This window comes from Gambusia affinis, linkage group LG18 (genome assembly GCF_019740435.1).
Source record: "Gambusia affinis linkage group LG18, SWU_Gaff_1.0, whole genome shotgun sequence".
NCBI lineage: Eukaryota > Metazoa > Chordata > Actinopteri > Cyprinodontiformes > Poeciliidae > Gambusia > Gambusia affinis.
Genome location: NC_057885.1, coordinates 17,692,610 through 17,705,637, shown reverse-complemented (window position 1 = coordinate 17,705,637; position 13,028 = coordinate 17,692,610). Strand labels below are relative to the sequence as shown.

Sequence of the window (13,028 nt, the reverse complement as noted above, 5' to 3'; positions counted from 1 at the left end):
TATTGTTACGGCCTGGATGCGTTATCAAGGCACATATACAGTCCAAAAAGACATAACAGTGGTTTTATTTACCACAGTTTGTTCTTCAGGGCCAGTTAAAGGGTTAAACAGAGACAACTCATTTATTTCCCCCCCGGTTTGTGTTAAATGTATTTGATTTAATGCTTTATAAGTGTTGTTGCAGAAAAGATTAATAAAGAATATTTACAAATAAAAAACCTATCAATAGAGTGTTCAGCGAAAAAAACAACAAAAAATAACCCAGTATTAGTCCACAATAATTTACTAGAAAAAACAACAACAAGCAAATTCAGATTTAAAACCTAGCAGGTAAACAAGAGAATTCACTTTTAAAAAATATTTAAAAATATGACCTTGTATTTATTAAAGACTTTGGTGCAGTCACCTCTAAAATGTGGCCTTCTTTAGCTGTAGTACCTCCATTTGAGCACATGGTGGCAGCAACAGACTACTAGTGAGGCGCTGTGGCTCGCCGTCAGCCCAGAAGAAGACGTGATCAATCTGTGCATGCTTGTCTGAATCTGGAAGTGTCTGCGCATTGCATGAGCTGCTGGTTGAGGTAGTTTTAAACATTTTTCCACTTTTCCCTGCTCTTTCCCCCCCAATATTCACATTTATTACACCTTTTTAAACAAAGTTGTTAAAGAAAATAGCGCCGCCGTGCGACTTTTTCAGAATATTTAACTGACAGGACAAACTTGTTGAATTCACCCCTCCTTCCATTCAGTTATTATTTCACGTCAAACTCGAACATTAACCTTGTTTTATCGCTGTAACTCGAGCTGAAGATGTGATGATGTTTTGTTTTAAAGTTTTGTGTAATTTGGCAGAAAAAACCACCACAATCACACCTGAAGCTCGTTGTCTCTAATTAGACCCACTTGCAGCTGGTAGATTCGGGTTTTCATGTCAGGAGGAAAATTAGTTAATGGCTTCCTGGAAAAACTGGCCTTTTTTCCTGTTTTTACATCATTTTATTGGGTGAGATAGCTGTCAGTGTTTTTATAGTAAAACCTGTACTATATAGTAAGCTAGCTAATTGAGCACCGCTCTTTTATGTGGAAACTTGCTTTGACCTTTAAAGGGGATCAGTTTAATTGAAAGAGAAAAAATTGTCAGTTTATTTTAGTTTTTCCCCTTTTAATCCAACAATTTTCCCTCTTGTTAAAGGTACTCTATTATGTTGGGGATAAAATCATAATTAGAACATTTTGGGCAGTGTTTAAAACGTAATTATGTAACATGATTACTCATTGAAGTGAATAAGAATACGATTGAAAGCAGAGTTTGGGGGGGAAGTGAATTGCATAATTTTTTTATGATTATTTGGGACCAAAATCATAATTGAAGCACAAATTGAACAGCCCCAGTTTCATTGAAGACTCATAATTTGATTAAAATAATTGACTGCAAGCTCTAAAAATCCCAGAGCCTAATTGATTTGTACATTTAGTGCTAAAAGCTTCAGAATAAGTGAAAAACACTCTTGATTTAAAAAAATAAAAAATTCAAATTAAAGCAGGATTTTTAGGGGAGCTAATCAAAACAAATGAATCTGCTTTTCACCCTTCGTTGCTTATTTTATTAGCTTTTTTCTCTTTTAAATAATGAAATTGTTTACATATAATACAATTGAAAAATAATATAAAGTATAGCAATGAAACTTTGGGAGATTTTAACCCACAAATAAATCCCTAGACAGCAGACACACCCATACAAACTTAAATTAGGTCAAATAAATAACGTTTGCACAAAGTAGAAAGAAAACAGATGCTATAAGTAAATACTACCATTGGAGATAAACCTGAAAATTATCCAAAAATATGAAATAAAATTAAATCAATCATGTGAAACTATATTGCCTTTACAAATATTTGAACTTTTAAGATGCAGATTACATGGAATTGACATCTCAATGTTAATTTTGCATTAATTTCTGATGTCAGAAGATCTTTCCCGGATGTGCGCTTGTGGTGGCTGTGAGGCGAGGTTGTGCAGGAATAAAAAACGGCCAAAGCTATGATGCATCAGCCCCAGACGGCGCCTTCAGATCCGCTGCTGGGAGCAACGGACCCCCATATTTTACCATTTGGCTGATAAACCCAACAGTTTGGCTGTTGAGGTAAAAATGAGATCTTAAATAATGGTCGATAAATCTGCGGAACATGAACTGCAGCCTGGGTGTTTGACCGTATTTCATTAATACTCGTTAATCTTGTCAGCTGTAATAAACGTTTGTCCCTCTGACCTCCTGCTGCTGACAAACATCCTTTACTTCCTGGTCGTCTGCAGCCGCCGCATCTGAGCCGCCTGGATGGTGGACAGAGAGCTGAAACGATTAATCGGATTAAATGTGTTAAATTGATAATTGGATTGATTTAGCAACTGGAGTATATAGACTCAAAAAAAGGTCATTTGCTGAAATAACACAGTCAGAGAAGTAATTAAGCTGAAACTGTACAAATACAGATACATTTTTCATTTAAAATAAAGTTTGTAGATTTGCTGTACTAATAACTCAGGTTTTAACTTCATCTGGTTTAAATTAGTAGAAAAGTTGAGCATCATCTATAACTTTTAAATTTTCTGTTTTATTATGCAAGTCACCTTGAGCCGCCTTGCTGCTGAAATGTTCTGTACAAAGAAACTTTGATTTGATGTTAGCAGTAAATTTTATCTGCAGATGCATCCTTTGTATGACTCACTAATGGAAAGCTGCATCACATTTTAGGCAGTAAATTAAAAAGGGAATTTAATTATTTGCACAATTATAAAAACAATTAAATGAAAAATTTGTAGAATGTGCCAAAGTTTTTTTATAGGATTAATCGTTGTGATAATCGTTAGAATAACTGATTACTGAAATATGTCAGTGGCAGCCCATTATTAAGGCAAAATGCCACTTTATTTAGTAACAGGATCAGCTTTTATCCTGTTTATATTCACATTTTCCATTTTAGATTAAAACTAAAGAGTAAAGTTTGGTTTTAGCAGCGTTTGTAAGGGAACATGACCTGTGCGTTCCAGGACTGCTCTTTGTTTTTACAGCTGAGGTCCTGCTCAGCTGTACCTCAGCTGCAGAAGCCTTAAGTTTTCACTTTCCAGGATTTGTTTGAAAAATAAAACCTCATCTCATGATTTCGTTTTTGAGAAATGAGTTTTAAGAAGATTTTTCTTCTGACTTCTTCTCAAACTTAACTCTGCTGCTCCACCCAAAAAACAGTTTTCTTGTTTTGATTAGAAGAAGACAGACTTTCCAAACTGATTACCACAAATCATTTATAGAAACAAAGAAACAGAGATGGATTTCCTTTCCATTGTTTGTTTATTTAAAGGGGAAGAGGCCCCTTAATGTTTCTTTTTGCAGCATTAATCCGTCAGAGGAACATATTTTCTTTGCGTTCTGCTTCGACTCACCCTGGGGTTCCCGTCCTGCAGCTATCAGGCCTCTGGTGGCTCTTTAGGCCCGGCGCAGCGGCTCCCTGCAGCTTCAGTCAAAAATAACGAGCCACGCTTTTATAGCAAAACATAATTGGGGAAAAGGGGCTCGTTTTGGTTTTATTTCAGTTATTCTTGCATCCCCTCTCTCTGGGCTGCCAGCTTCTCTCGGTGGAGGGGTTTGAGTGCCCCAATGATCCCAGGAGCTTTGCTGTCTGGAGCTTCATGCCCCTGGTAAGGTCACCCAGGTCAGACAGGTTCTGGGTGAGGGACCAGACAAAGGACAGCGATTGATGGATTGATTGATTGATTGATGGGTGGATGGATTGATGGATGATTGATGGATTGATTGATGGATTGATTGATGGATTGATTGATTGATTGATGGGTGGATGGATTGATGGATGGATTGATTGATGGATGGATTGATTGATGGATTGATTGGTGGGTGGATGGATTGATTGATGGATGGATTGATTGATGGATTGATTGATGGATTGATGGGTGGATGGATTGATGGATTGATTGATGGATTGATTGATTGATGGATGGATTGATTGATGGATTGATTGATGGATGATTGATGGATTGATTGATGGATTGATTGATGGATGATTGATGGATTGATTGATGGATTGATTGGTGGGTGGATGGATTGATTGATGGATGGATTGATTGATGGATTGATTGATGGATTGATTGATGGATTGATTGGTGGGTGGATGGATTTTATTAAATCATTGATGTTCAAACCTTTTTAGACAAAATCTAGCAATTAGTTTCCTTTTACCTTCAGAGCAGCAAGCTAAACATGTTCAAGTTGTGGTTATTAATTGTTAATTGTTCAAGTAAAAAAGTGTTTAGATTCATGCTCTTTCTTTCAACAGTTTACGCAGCAGTTCTGTTTAATCTTCTTTTTTCTCATTAATTTTACTTCAATCAAGCATAGAGTAATAAAATAAAACACTAATATTAGATAACAAGAAATAAATACAACGTCTAAGAGCATCATGGAGTTGTAGTCTCCCAGCAGCAGATATAATTTGAATTGAAGGTAGCACTTCAGCGTTAGCTTCTGCTAAATACCGTGTGGTTGTTGTAGCGCTTTAGTCCAACTCATGTTTATGATTACCAGTTCAGGTTTAGCTAGCTCTGATTTTCTTGTTTCCTACCTTCTTCCCCATGTTTTGACTAGACCTTTATTTGTGTTTTCCTGTTTTTTTTCTGTCCCTGTCAGGATGCTGAGGTTTGCAGCGGTGCGAAGCGGCCTGGGCATGCTCACCGTCAGGAGGGCGCTTCTCCTCTCCCGATCCGCCCACTCTGCCCCGCAGGCCGAGTACCGACCCATCAAGAAAGTCATGGTGGCCAACAGAGGTAAAACTTTTCATCCAGCTCTAATATTGAAGTGTTGCTGTTGAATTAAACGCTGTTTCATGTATAATTTAAGAAAAGCCTGTTACTTTTACTGTCTTCCTGAGGCAGAAAGACTCTCGGATCGTTTCATTTTTAATGTGCTGCATTACGTTTTCCTTTCTGAATGCTAATATTTAAGCAGACTCAGTGGGAGGACGAACTGGAGTGTTTTAAGGAGGAACTTCTGGTTCTGCAGCTCATCACATGTTGGGTTCTGCTCTTCCTCCTGTTTGTGACATCTGACCACAGATTCTTAAAGGAGTTTTCTGGATAAAGGTTCAAACCTTCAGTTTTCTGATCTCAGAACGAAGTCATTACTGCATCTCTATTTTGCAACATGGCGCTGCATCATGCTAGCAAACATGGAGATCTCCAGATTGAGTCGAGATGGTTTGAAGAAAAAAATGCTCAGATTATTTTTGTCAATGTTTTGGGGCAAAATAGCATGTTGAACCCAAATGCTTACTTGTTGCTGCGACCCATTCCAGAGCGCGTCTTTTCATTTTTGTGCCTAATTCAGATTTAAAAACTTTGCTGTAGGTTTGCTCCCTGTAATTCAAGAAATTAGATTTTAATATTTCTATAAATGTCCTTTTTTTAAGATGCCAGAGAAAGTGACAGATGGATTAAGGTTTTCCTTTGCTGGTAGAAGTACGAATTAGCTGCTGATTAACTGGCAGAAAGAGACTCTCCTGTGTTTGTTCTGTCCTCCATGTAAAACAAATGCAGGAAGCGTCGCGCTTTGCAACAAACTCCAACATTCAAGATCGGTTGCTAATCGTTTTAGTGAAACGCTGCATGAAAACCACTGGAGTTAGATCGTTCTATAACTGATTGTTGATTTATTTTTATCAAGTTGTTGTTTTTATTTTTATCACATGACAGCACATGTCTACTTTGCACCAGACTCCTGCTGTCCATCCAGGCTCCATGCCAGCCACATCTGACGTTTTCATGTGTTTAATGTAATTTGTGTGAGACGCCAGAAGCCAGACTCTGTAAATCAGGCTACAAACAATGGCTGAAAATTATAAACATGAAATTATGAATGAAGTCTGTTCTGGTTTTGACTTTGTTTCCAGTCAGACTTGTCTCCAGAAGTTCCTCTCCTCCGTGCTCGTTTCCTCTCCTCCGTGCTCGTTTCCTCTCCTCCGTGCTCGTTTCCTCTCCTCCGTGCTCGTTTCCTCTCCTCCGTGCTCGTTGCTCTTCTTCTCGTTTCTTTTCTGTAGCTCTTGTCAGTTGTGATTTCTTTCTCCATGCCACTTGTTCGTCTCCCTCTCTGCCCCGCTGTGACTCCCCTCATTTACTCCTCCTCATTTACCTCCTCCCTCCCACTGCCTTCGTCTCCTCTAATCTTATCTGCGTCTCCATTAAAGACGCCACAATGCTCGTTTTTGATTGTCACGTCTTTAAAGGACCCATCACCCCGGCCTTCACTCTGATTCAAATCGTCTGATCTGTTTTTCTAGAAATCTCTCCCTCACTAATTTTCCCTTTGTGATGTTAGTCGCTGCTTTTTTCATTTTTAAAGAAAGCTGAACAAACATTTAAATGCCGTCTCCTGTCCTCCCCTTCAAACAAAAACAAAAACAAAACATACCAGCTTTCAGTGACTGAGGTTGATTTTTCACTAAACTGTCCTTTTTTTTATTTATTTTTTTGAGCGTTTGGTTCCTCTGACAGCAAGATGAACACCAAGGAGTGTTTTTTTGTTGTTGTTTTTTCTGTCAGCAAATGTCTGCCAGGCTCTCTAGTTTTGCTTCTTTCTACCTTTCAAATGGCTTTTATATTTTTCCAGCACATCACATATGGTGTTTTGCACAATTATTGAGACTTCAGTACGTTTTATTGAGATTTTATGACAAATAAAATGCTTCGTAGTGTGAAGTGGATGGAAGTGTCTGGCGGCTTGAAATCATTGAAATAAGGTTTGGAAAGTTTTTCATTTCTGTTTCAAGTCCTTAAAAGTGCTTGATATTGTAACTGAGCAGTTTTGTAATGAAGTATTAAAGTGCAAGCTAATGTTAGGTTAAATCATTTTTTACTCACCGTCTGAAGTTAAATCAGACTGAAGGTTTATTATTTAAGGTTAGTTGGAATTAGCAAATTTATTTCTATTTGCTAAATGCCAAAAAAACTTGACAAGAATATTATTTTGTAAGTTTCCTGGACCAGTCATGACTGGTAAAAAACCAGTATTAATTTAACTCTGGCATTTTTACTATGCAGATTTAAAAAACTTTACTTACAATTGAAACGAGACGGTTTTTACTCAACATCTGAAGTTAAATTAGACTAAAATTGTCTTACTTTAGATTAGTTGAAATTTATTTCTGTTTGCTAAATGCCAGAAAACTTGACAAGAAGATTTTTTTAATAAGTTTCTTGGACCAGTCGGGTGTAAATGGTTTGGTCGACATTTTTAAACAAAGTTTTGTTACATTGTAGTTTAACTTAATGATAATAATAAATTATATAAAAGTGATTAAAAACTGTTTTAGCTCGTTTTTATTTCCAAATTGTGGTGCTGGAAAAGTTTGAAACTTACCTTGAAAATGCTTAAAGTGCTTGAATTTTGCAAACCTTGAATAATGTAGCGTAGCTTGAAAAACCTCTTTCTCTACCAAACTCACGTTTCCTCTCTTTATAAAATGGATCGGACTCGTTCACATCAGACCGGCGTTTTCAGGAACTGGCAGAATAAATTTTACAGGATGATAAATTATTCCAGAAACTTTTGCAATAGACGATGATATTTTTGTTTTGAGACAGTTTCCAAGTAATATATTAGTTAAAAATATAAGGTGTAGTCGTCATGCAACTGCACTCACTCACTCAAAGAATAATAAACTTTAATTTCTAGCCAACATGTAAAAGTGGAAGACATTTTAAATATCCAAAATAAATAAAATGTATCCTGATGTCTCTGAAAATTAATTAATCTGGAAGTAATTGTGTTTTCTAAAAGTGGCTGGTAGAGACTAATTCACAGAAAGACACAAGAAAAACAAACTATCATGCAGATGGAAATTATCCAGCTTGTTTTCAAATGACTTCTTGCTGCTTCTGTTTTATTTAAGGGTATTGGAGTAAAGGGACCTCCTCATTTTTCTCAGTCATACTTCTAAAAACCTATAAAAATAATTTTCCTGACATTAAATGAACAAGTGTTAGTATTGCAATAATAATAATATTGTTGTCTTGAGGCTGTTTTTAGGTGATATAAAGGTAAAGGCATAATAATGCAACAACTCAAACATTAATAAACGTTGGAACTGGAAGACTCTTTAAATATCTAAAAACAAAACTACAAATAAAATGAATTATAAAGTTTCTGTGAACAAAATTATTCTTAAAAAATATATTAAAAAAATACAAAAATATATTTTTTAAAATAATGGGTAGATAAAAACTTTATTTCTTAGTAAAATCCCAGAGGGATTAATAAAGCTTTTATCTATTATTTTTCTAAAAAGGTCTTGTTGATTTAAGACTTTTGACTTTTGTCATCCAGTTTTTGATGGAGAGAGGGAGAAAAGAGAAAAACTATATATAAATTATGCAAATGGAAAGTGTTTTAATTTATTATGGAATTGATTTATTGATTTATTGCGACAGGCCTACAAGGGATGCATACAAGCTTGGAACTGGTTACAAAATGAAGGAAAACCTAAAGTTAATAAAATGATTTCAACCCGTCACAGCAGAATGACTTCATTTACTTTTCCTGCTCTTTAATTTTAATTTTTTCCCAGGTGAAATTGCCATCAGAGTGTTCAGAGCCTGCACTGAACTGGGGATTCGCACCGTGGCTGTTTACTCTGAGCAAGACACCGGACAGATGCACAGGTACCGACCGTCTTCAGTAAATAAATCATGTCTCGTCCGAATGATGCAACCGCCAGGTAACAAAGAAACGTTCGAAGCCTCTGTTCTCCCATTGGTGCTTTGATCATTGCTGGTTTTTGTGTGAAACGGCAACAAGAGTCGAGTGGTTTGGAGGGTAAACGTTAAAAAAAATCCTGTTCAATCCCAGTTGACATGTTACTCTACGTTTGACCTCCATCTTTATTCTCACTCAGTTACAGGAAATCTGAGTTAGATTTCAGGAAATCCTGACTGGATTCAAAGTGTATAAAAACAAATGTATGTATAAAAACCAAGTAAATATCACTTAGCCAAGAGTTATGGATACCGTATTTTCCGGACTATGAAGCACATCTCACTACGAGCCGCACCCACAAAGTTTTATTTTAAAAAAACTGTAAACATACATATATAAGCTGCTGGTATCTCCGCCGCTCTCAGTTTTCCACAAGGACGCAGCATCGGGCTGCATCCTTAATAAACCTGCTGGATATATTAGGATGCAGCTCTGCATCTCCAACGCCGAACCATGGATTCGTTCACGCTGAGCTTATCGATTATCGATCTGTGCTGCCAGATCGATACCCTTCAACTTAAAAGCTGCATCATATGAACTTCTTTGTGTTGTTTTCATGATGAGGGGTTTGAGTTTGAAGAAATGTCTCCGCTGTGCCTGCTGCTAGCATGTTCTTATTCTAATTGGAAAATTAGCGATTTCTTATTTGATTTCCAATTTTGACATCCAATGATTCACTTCCTGTTAAAGAGCCCCCTAGTGGTTGAAGAAACATCCACAGAAAAGCCGCACCGGGCTGTTAGCCGCATGGTTCAAAGTGTGGGGAAAAAGTAGCGGCTCATAGTCCAAAATATACGGTAATTTCATTACTCCTCAATTAACGATGTGCCAATTTATCGGTGCTGATTTCCTTAATTTTGGGAGAGAGGTGATCAGCCAATACTTCAACATGAAGCAAATCTGATCTATGTGAGCAAAGGTCTAAAGATCAGCCGCTGTCCTCTTCTGCTTTCCTGTTAGAGGCTTGACTGACAGACCGGCCCACCAGGTCATGTCTGCACTTAACAATAGTCATTCCACTTTTTTTTTTTTTTTTTTGCTATAATGAGCAACTTTTCAGACAAAATAAAATTGGCCAGAAACAGAAACAGAATAGGCAGGTCAGGATTTTTTAAAGGTCGGCGATCGGCCAGAAAACTGCTGCTGGTGCAGTTTTATGGACCGACTGCGTGGAGGAAAATCATGTGGAGGAAAACGGTAACATGCATGTTAATGTTTTGTTTTTGCACTTTGCAGGCAGAAGGCAGATGAGGCTTACCTGATTGGAAAGGGCCTGCCTCCAGTGGCGGCGTACCTGCACATTCCAGACATCATCAAAGTGGCCAAGGTAAAGGGTATTTACTAACATAAACTGTGATGTGTAAACTCAAACAGAACATGGGTGACATTTGGAGACGATGTCTGAACATATTAAAAATGTCATGAGTTCGATGGAGCATGATGGTTGTCATGGTTTATTAGCTTCTGTTTTTACTTTAACAACTTTTGTAATTGGTTTAACTTTAAAATCTCTTCTTGGAAATGACCTCAAATATATTTTTATATCATGTCTTTTTAAATAACTTTAAAGAACACGTCTGCCAATGGTGAAGCAAATCTTTTGTTGGTTAGCGACTCGGCTAACTTTAGCTGAAGCTCTAGTTTATCTGGCTATTTACATTTAATTCAGTGTCAGTTTCAATTTGTAAGCGGGTGAAGATTGTTTACCCATCAGTTCAGTTTCCTCTCCCCACATTCTGTTTGTTTTTTTCCTCAATAACTTTTATTTCAAACAAGAAACATGGAGAAAGGGGAAAAGAAAACCTGGGCAGCAGTGAACAAGATATAAAAGTAAATATAATGTGGAGCGTGTAGATTATTTCAAACTGGAGCTTTGGAGCTCAGTATAAGTTTACCTATTTCCATCAGTGACGTATCGATACATGAAAAGTTGGGTTGATATCCAGTATCTATGTTGCTGTTTAGGGAACTGATATTTTTGTTGACATTTGATTGAATGCTAAATGTCTTGCCATATTAAACCACTCTATCTGTGCTGCTGCTTCAACCCAAAACAAGCCGACTTGTCGTCGGTGTAGCAGTGGAGGCGTGGCGTTCTTTAGATTCGTTTGCTCAGACTTTATGGAGGCTCTGAATCTGACCCAATGAACTCATCCGATTGTTTTTATACACAAAGAAACATATTATTGGACCTATAAAAGAGGAGAAGTGTCAGCTCTGACACTCCTTCCTGTCTGCTCTCGCCCCGTTTGTCATTCTCTTGCACACCTGTGTCTTTTGTTCACTTCTTTGTGCTTGTCCCATGTCCCTCCTATTCAATCTAGTTTTCCATCTTCCTTTCTTCCCACCTTCATTTCCTGCAGCTTATCATCCCACCGATCAGATCTCCTTTCTTTGCACCAGCTGCAGTTGTTCTTTGTCGTTCTTCTGACCCGTCTCTCTGTGTGATTTCTTGTTTTTTTTTTTCCTTCACGTGTTCGACCAGCCAAGCCGAGGGAGGCATCGCCGTCCAACTCATTTCTCTAAATCAGCCTGGCTGTCTGGGAGCGCCGCCACCACATGCCAGGAAGATGTGTCTGTTTTCTTTCACGATGAATGTCGCCGTATGTTTACCTGTTGTTCACTCCGTCACTCCTTAATGTGTGACAGAAATACCGATGTGTTTCTCCGTGCCTTCTGTGAGATTCCTCGTCTGAAAGCTCGTGTTCAGCCGGCGTCACCATCTCGATCTTCTCTACGTTTTTATTTGTGGGTGTCTGAATCTGCTCTCCTGTGTGTGGCAACGTGCCTCCTCTGGCCTGGCAACGCTCTGGCTCCCCCGAGCAACAGGACGGTCCGTAATTACAGCCCGCCTCGTGTAAAAGAGCAGATGGCACATACGGCGCCAGTGATGGCTTTATCCATCAGGATCGGCCAACACTGGATCTGGCTGCCTGTGAGCATCAGCTCAGCACCTTCTATGTAACAATAGACTTTACTTGGTTTCCCTTTTAGGAATTTTAATAAAATATTGTCACACGAACGTCGGCATGTTGTTCTCGCTGCAATGCATCCTGGGAAAATGACGTCTAATGGTCCAACAGAGCTAGAGGCTGCATTGAGTGAAGTCGTTAAGCCTTTTCTAATTGAACCGGAGAGCGTTGAAATCCCAAGAGGTGATGAAGATGAGGACGAGGAGAGCTGGCCGTAGGAGCTGCCGGTGTTTTCCTGATGCTGCCGTCAGCGTCGTAAATGAAACGATGAATGACACGTACTTCTGGTCGGACCGTGTGATCCGATAAGTACTTCTACTGCTCGGTGTCCCGTCTCCTGGTCCGGTCTCTCCAGGTCAGAGGTCGCGCCAGAAGCGCAGTCAAATTGACGGACAACATAAATAAAAATCTGTAATATACAGTTTTTAACCGTCAAACTTTAAAACTTTAATCATATTAACTTCAGCCATTCAGCCGCAGTTTTTATGCGGTTTAGTTAATATTCACCAAGTTGAACCGTGAATCCAGATCCCATCACACATAAAGCAGGTGAACGCATCCAACCTTGTCTCCATGGTAACAAATCACTGACTCGTGCCCCAATAACTTAATAAATTAAATTTAACAACTCCACTTCGCCCACTGCGGTCTGAACACACAGCCTCACAAATTCATCCTGGTCGCATCTACAGAGAAATCTGCTCTGGTTCATCGGTCATTTGGATCCGTCTGATCCAACCCGATCAATTGAACTTTTTTTCTAACTTTGCGCGGTCCAGACTTGCGCTTTTACGAGTATCTTTTTGCGTGGTTTCCCTTCCCCGAAACGGACCAATGTTACGCTCTCCTTCTGGACCCGGGAGGTTAACGTCTTCCAGCTCCATTTCTTAAAACCGCAGAATGAGTTAAGTTTAATTCTTCCAGCGGTGAAGCCGCGTCCACATTAGTTCTGTGGCGCACTGCGCATGTTACGGTCTAATTAACTTCTCAATTAACTTCCTCAAGATAAACTAAACTGCTCTAAAACTCCTCTGTTTAGACAATGAATAAATTAATACAACATTCTCTTTAGTTTTCTCTGGTCTGTAATGGAGACTGGAATTAAACGCACCATTTTTTCTACCAAAGGTTTGGGATGCGTTTCCTAACCAGACGCTCCAAAGCGTCGGGTCCATGACCCTTCAACACGCTGTCAGCTCCCGGTCGGAAAAACGCATTTAGTTCATGAGATGACATTCAGA

The 13,028-nt window shown here is 38.6% G+C and overlaps 1 protein-coding gene across 1 annotated transcript in view; it reads left to right on the top strand.

Annotated features, from left to right (window-relative positions):
* The first annotated feature begins 444 nt into the window (after window positions 1-444).
* The window catches only part of pcxb (pyruvate carboxylase b), a 333,693-nt gene continuing 321,109 nt past the window's right edge, over window positions 445-13,028 (top strand). Inside the window, exons 1-4 of the mRNA XM_044098259.1 lie at window positions 445-580; window positions 4,697-4,833; window positions 8,628-8,721; window positions 10,052-10,142. Coding sequence (XP_043954194.1) covers window positions 564-580; window positions 4,697-4,833; window positions 8,628-8,721; window positions 10,052-10,142 — 339 coding nt within the window. The 5' untranslated portion in view covers window positions 445-563. The remainder of the gene's footprint in view (window positions 581-4,696; window positions 4,834-8,627; window positions 8,722-10,051; window positions 10,143-13,028) is intronic.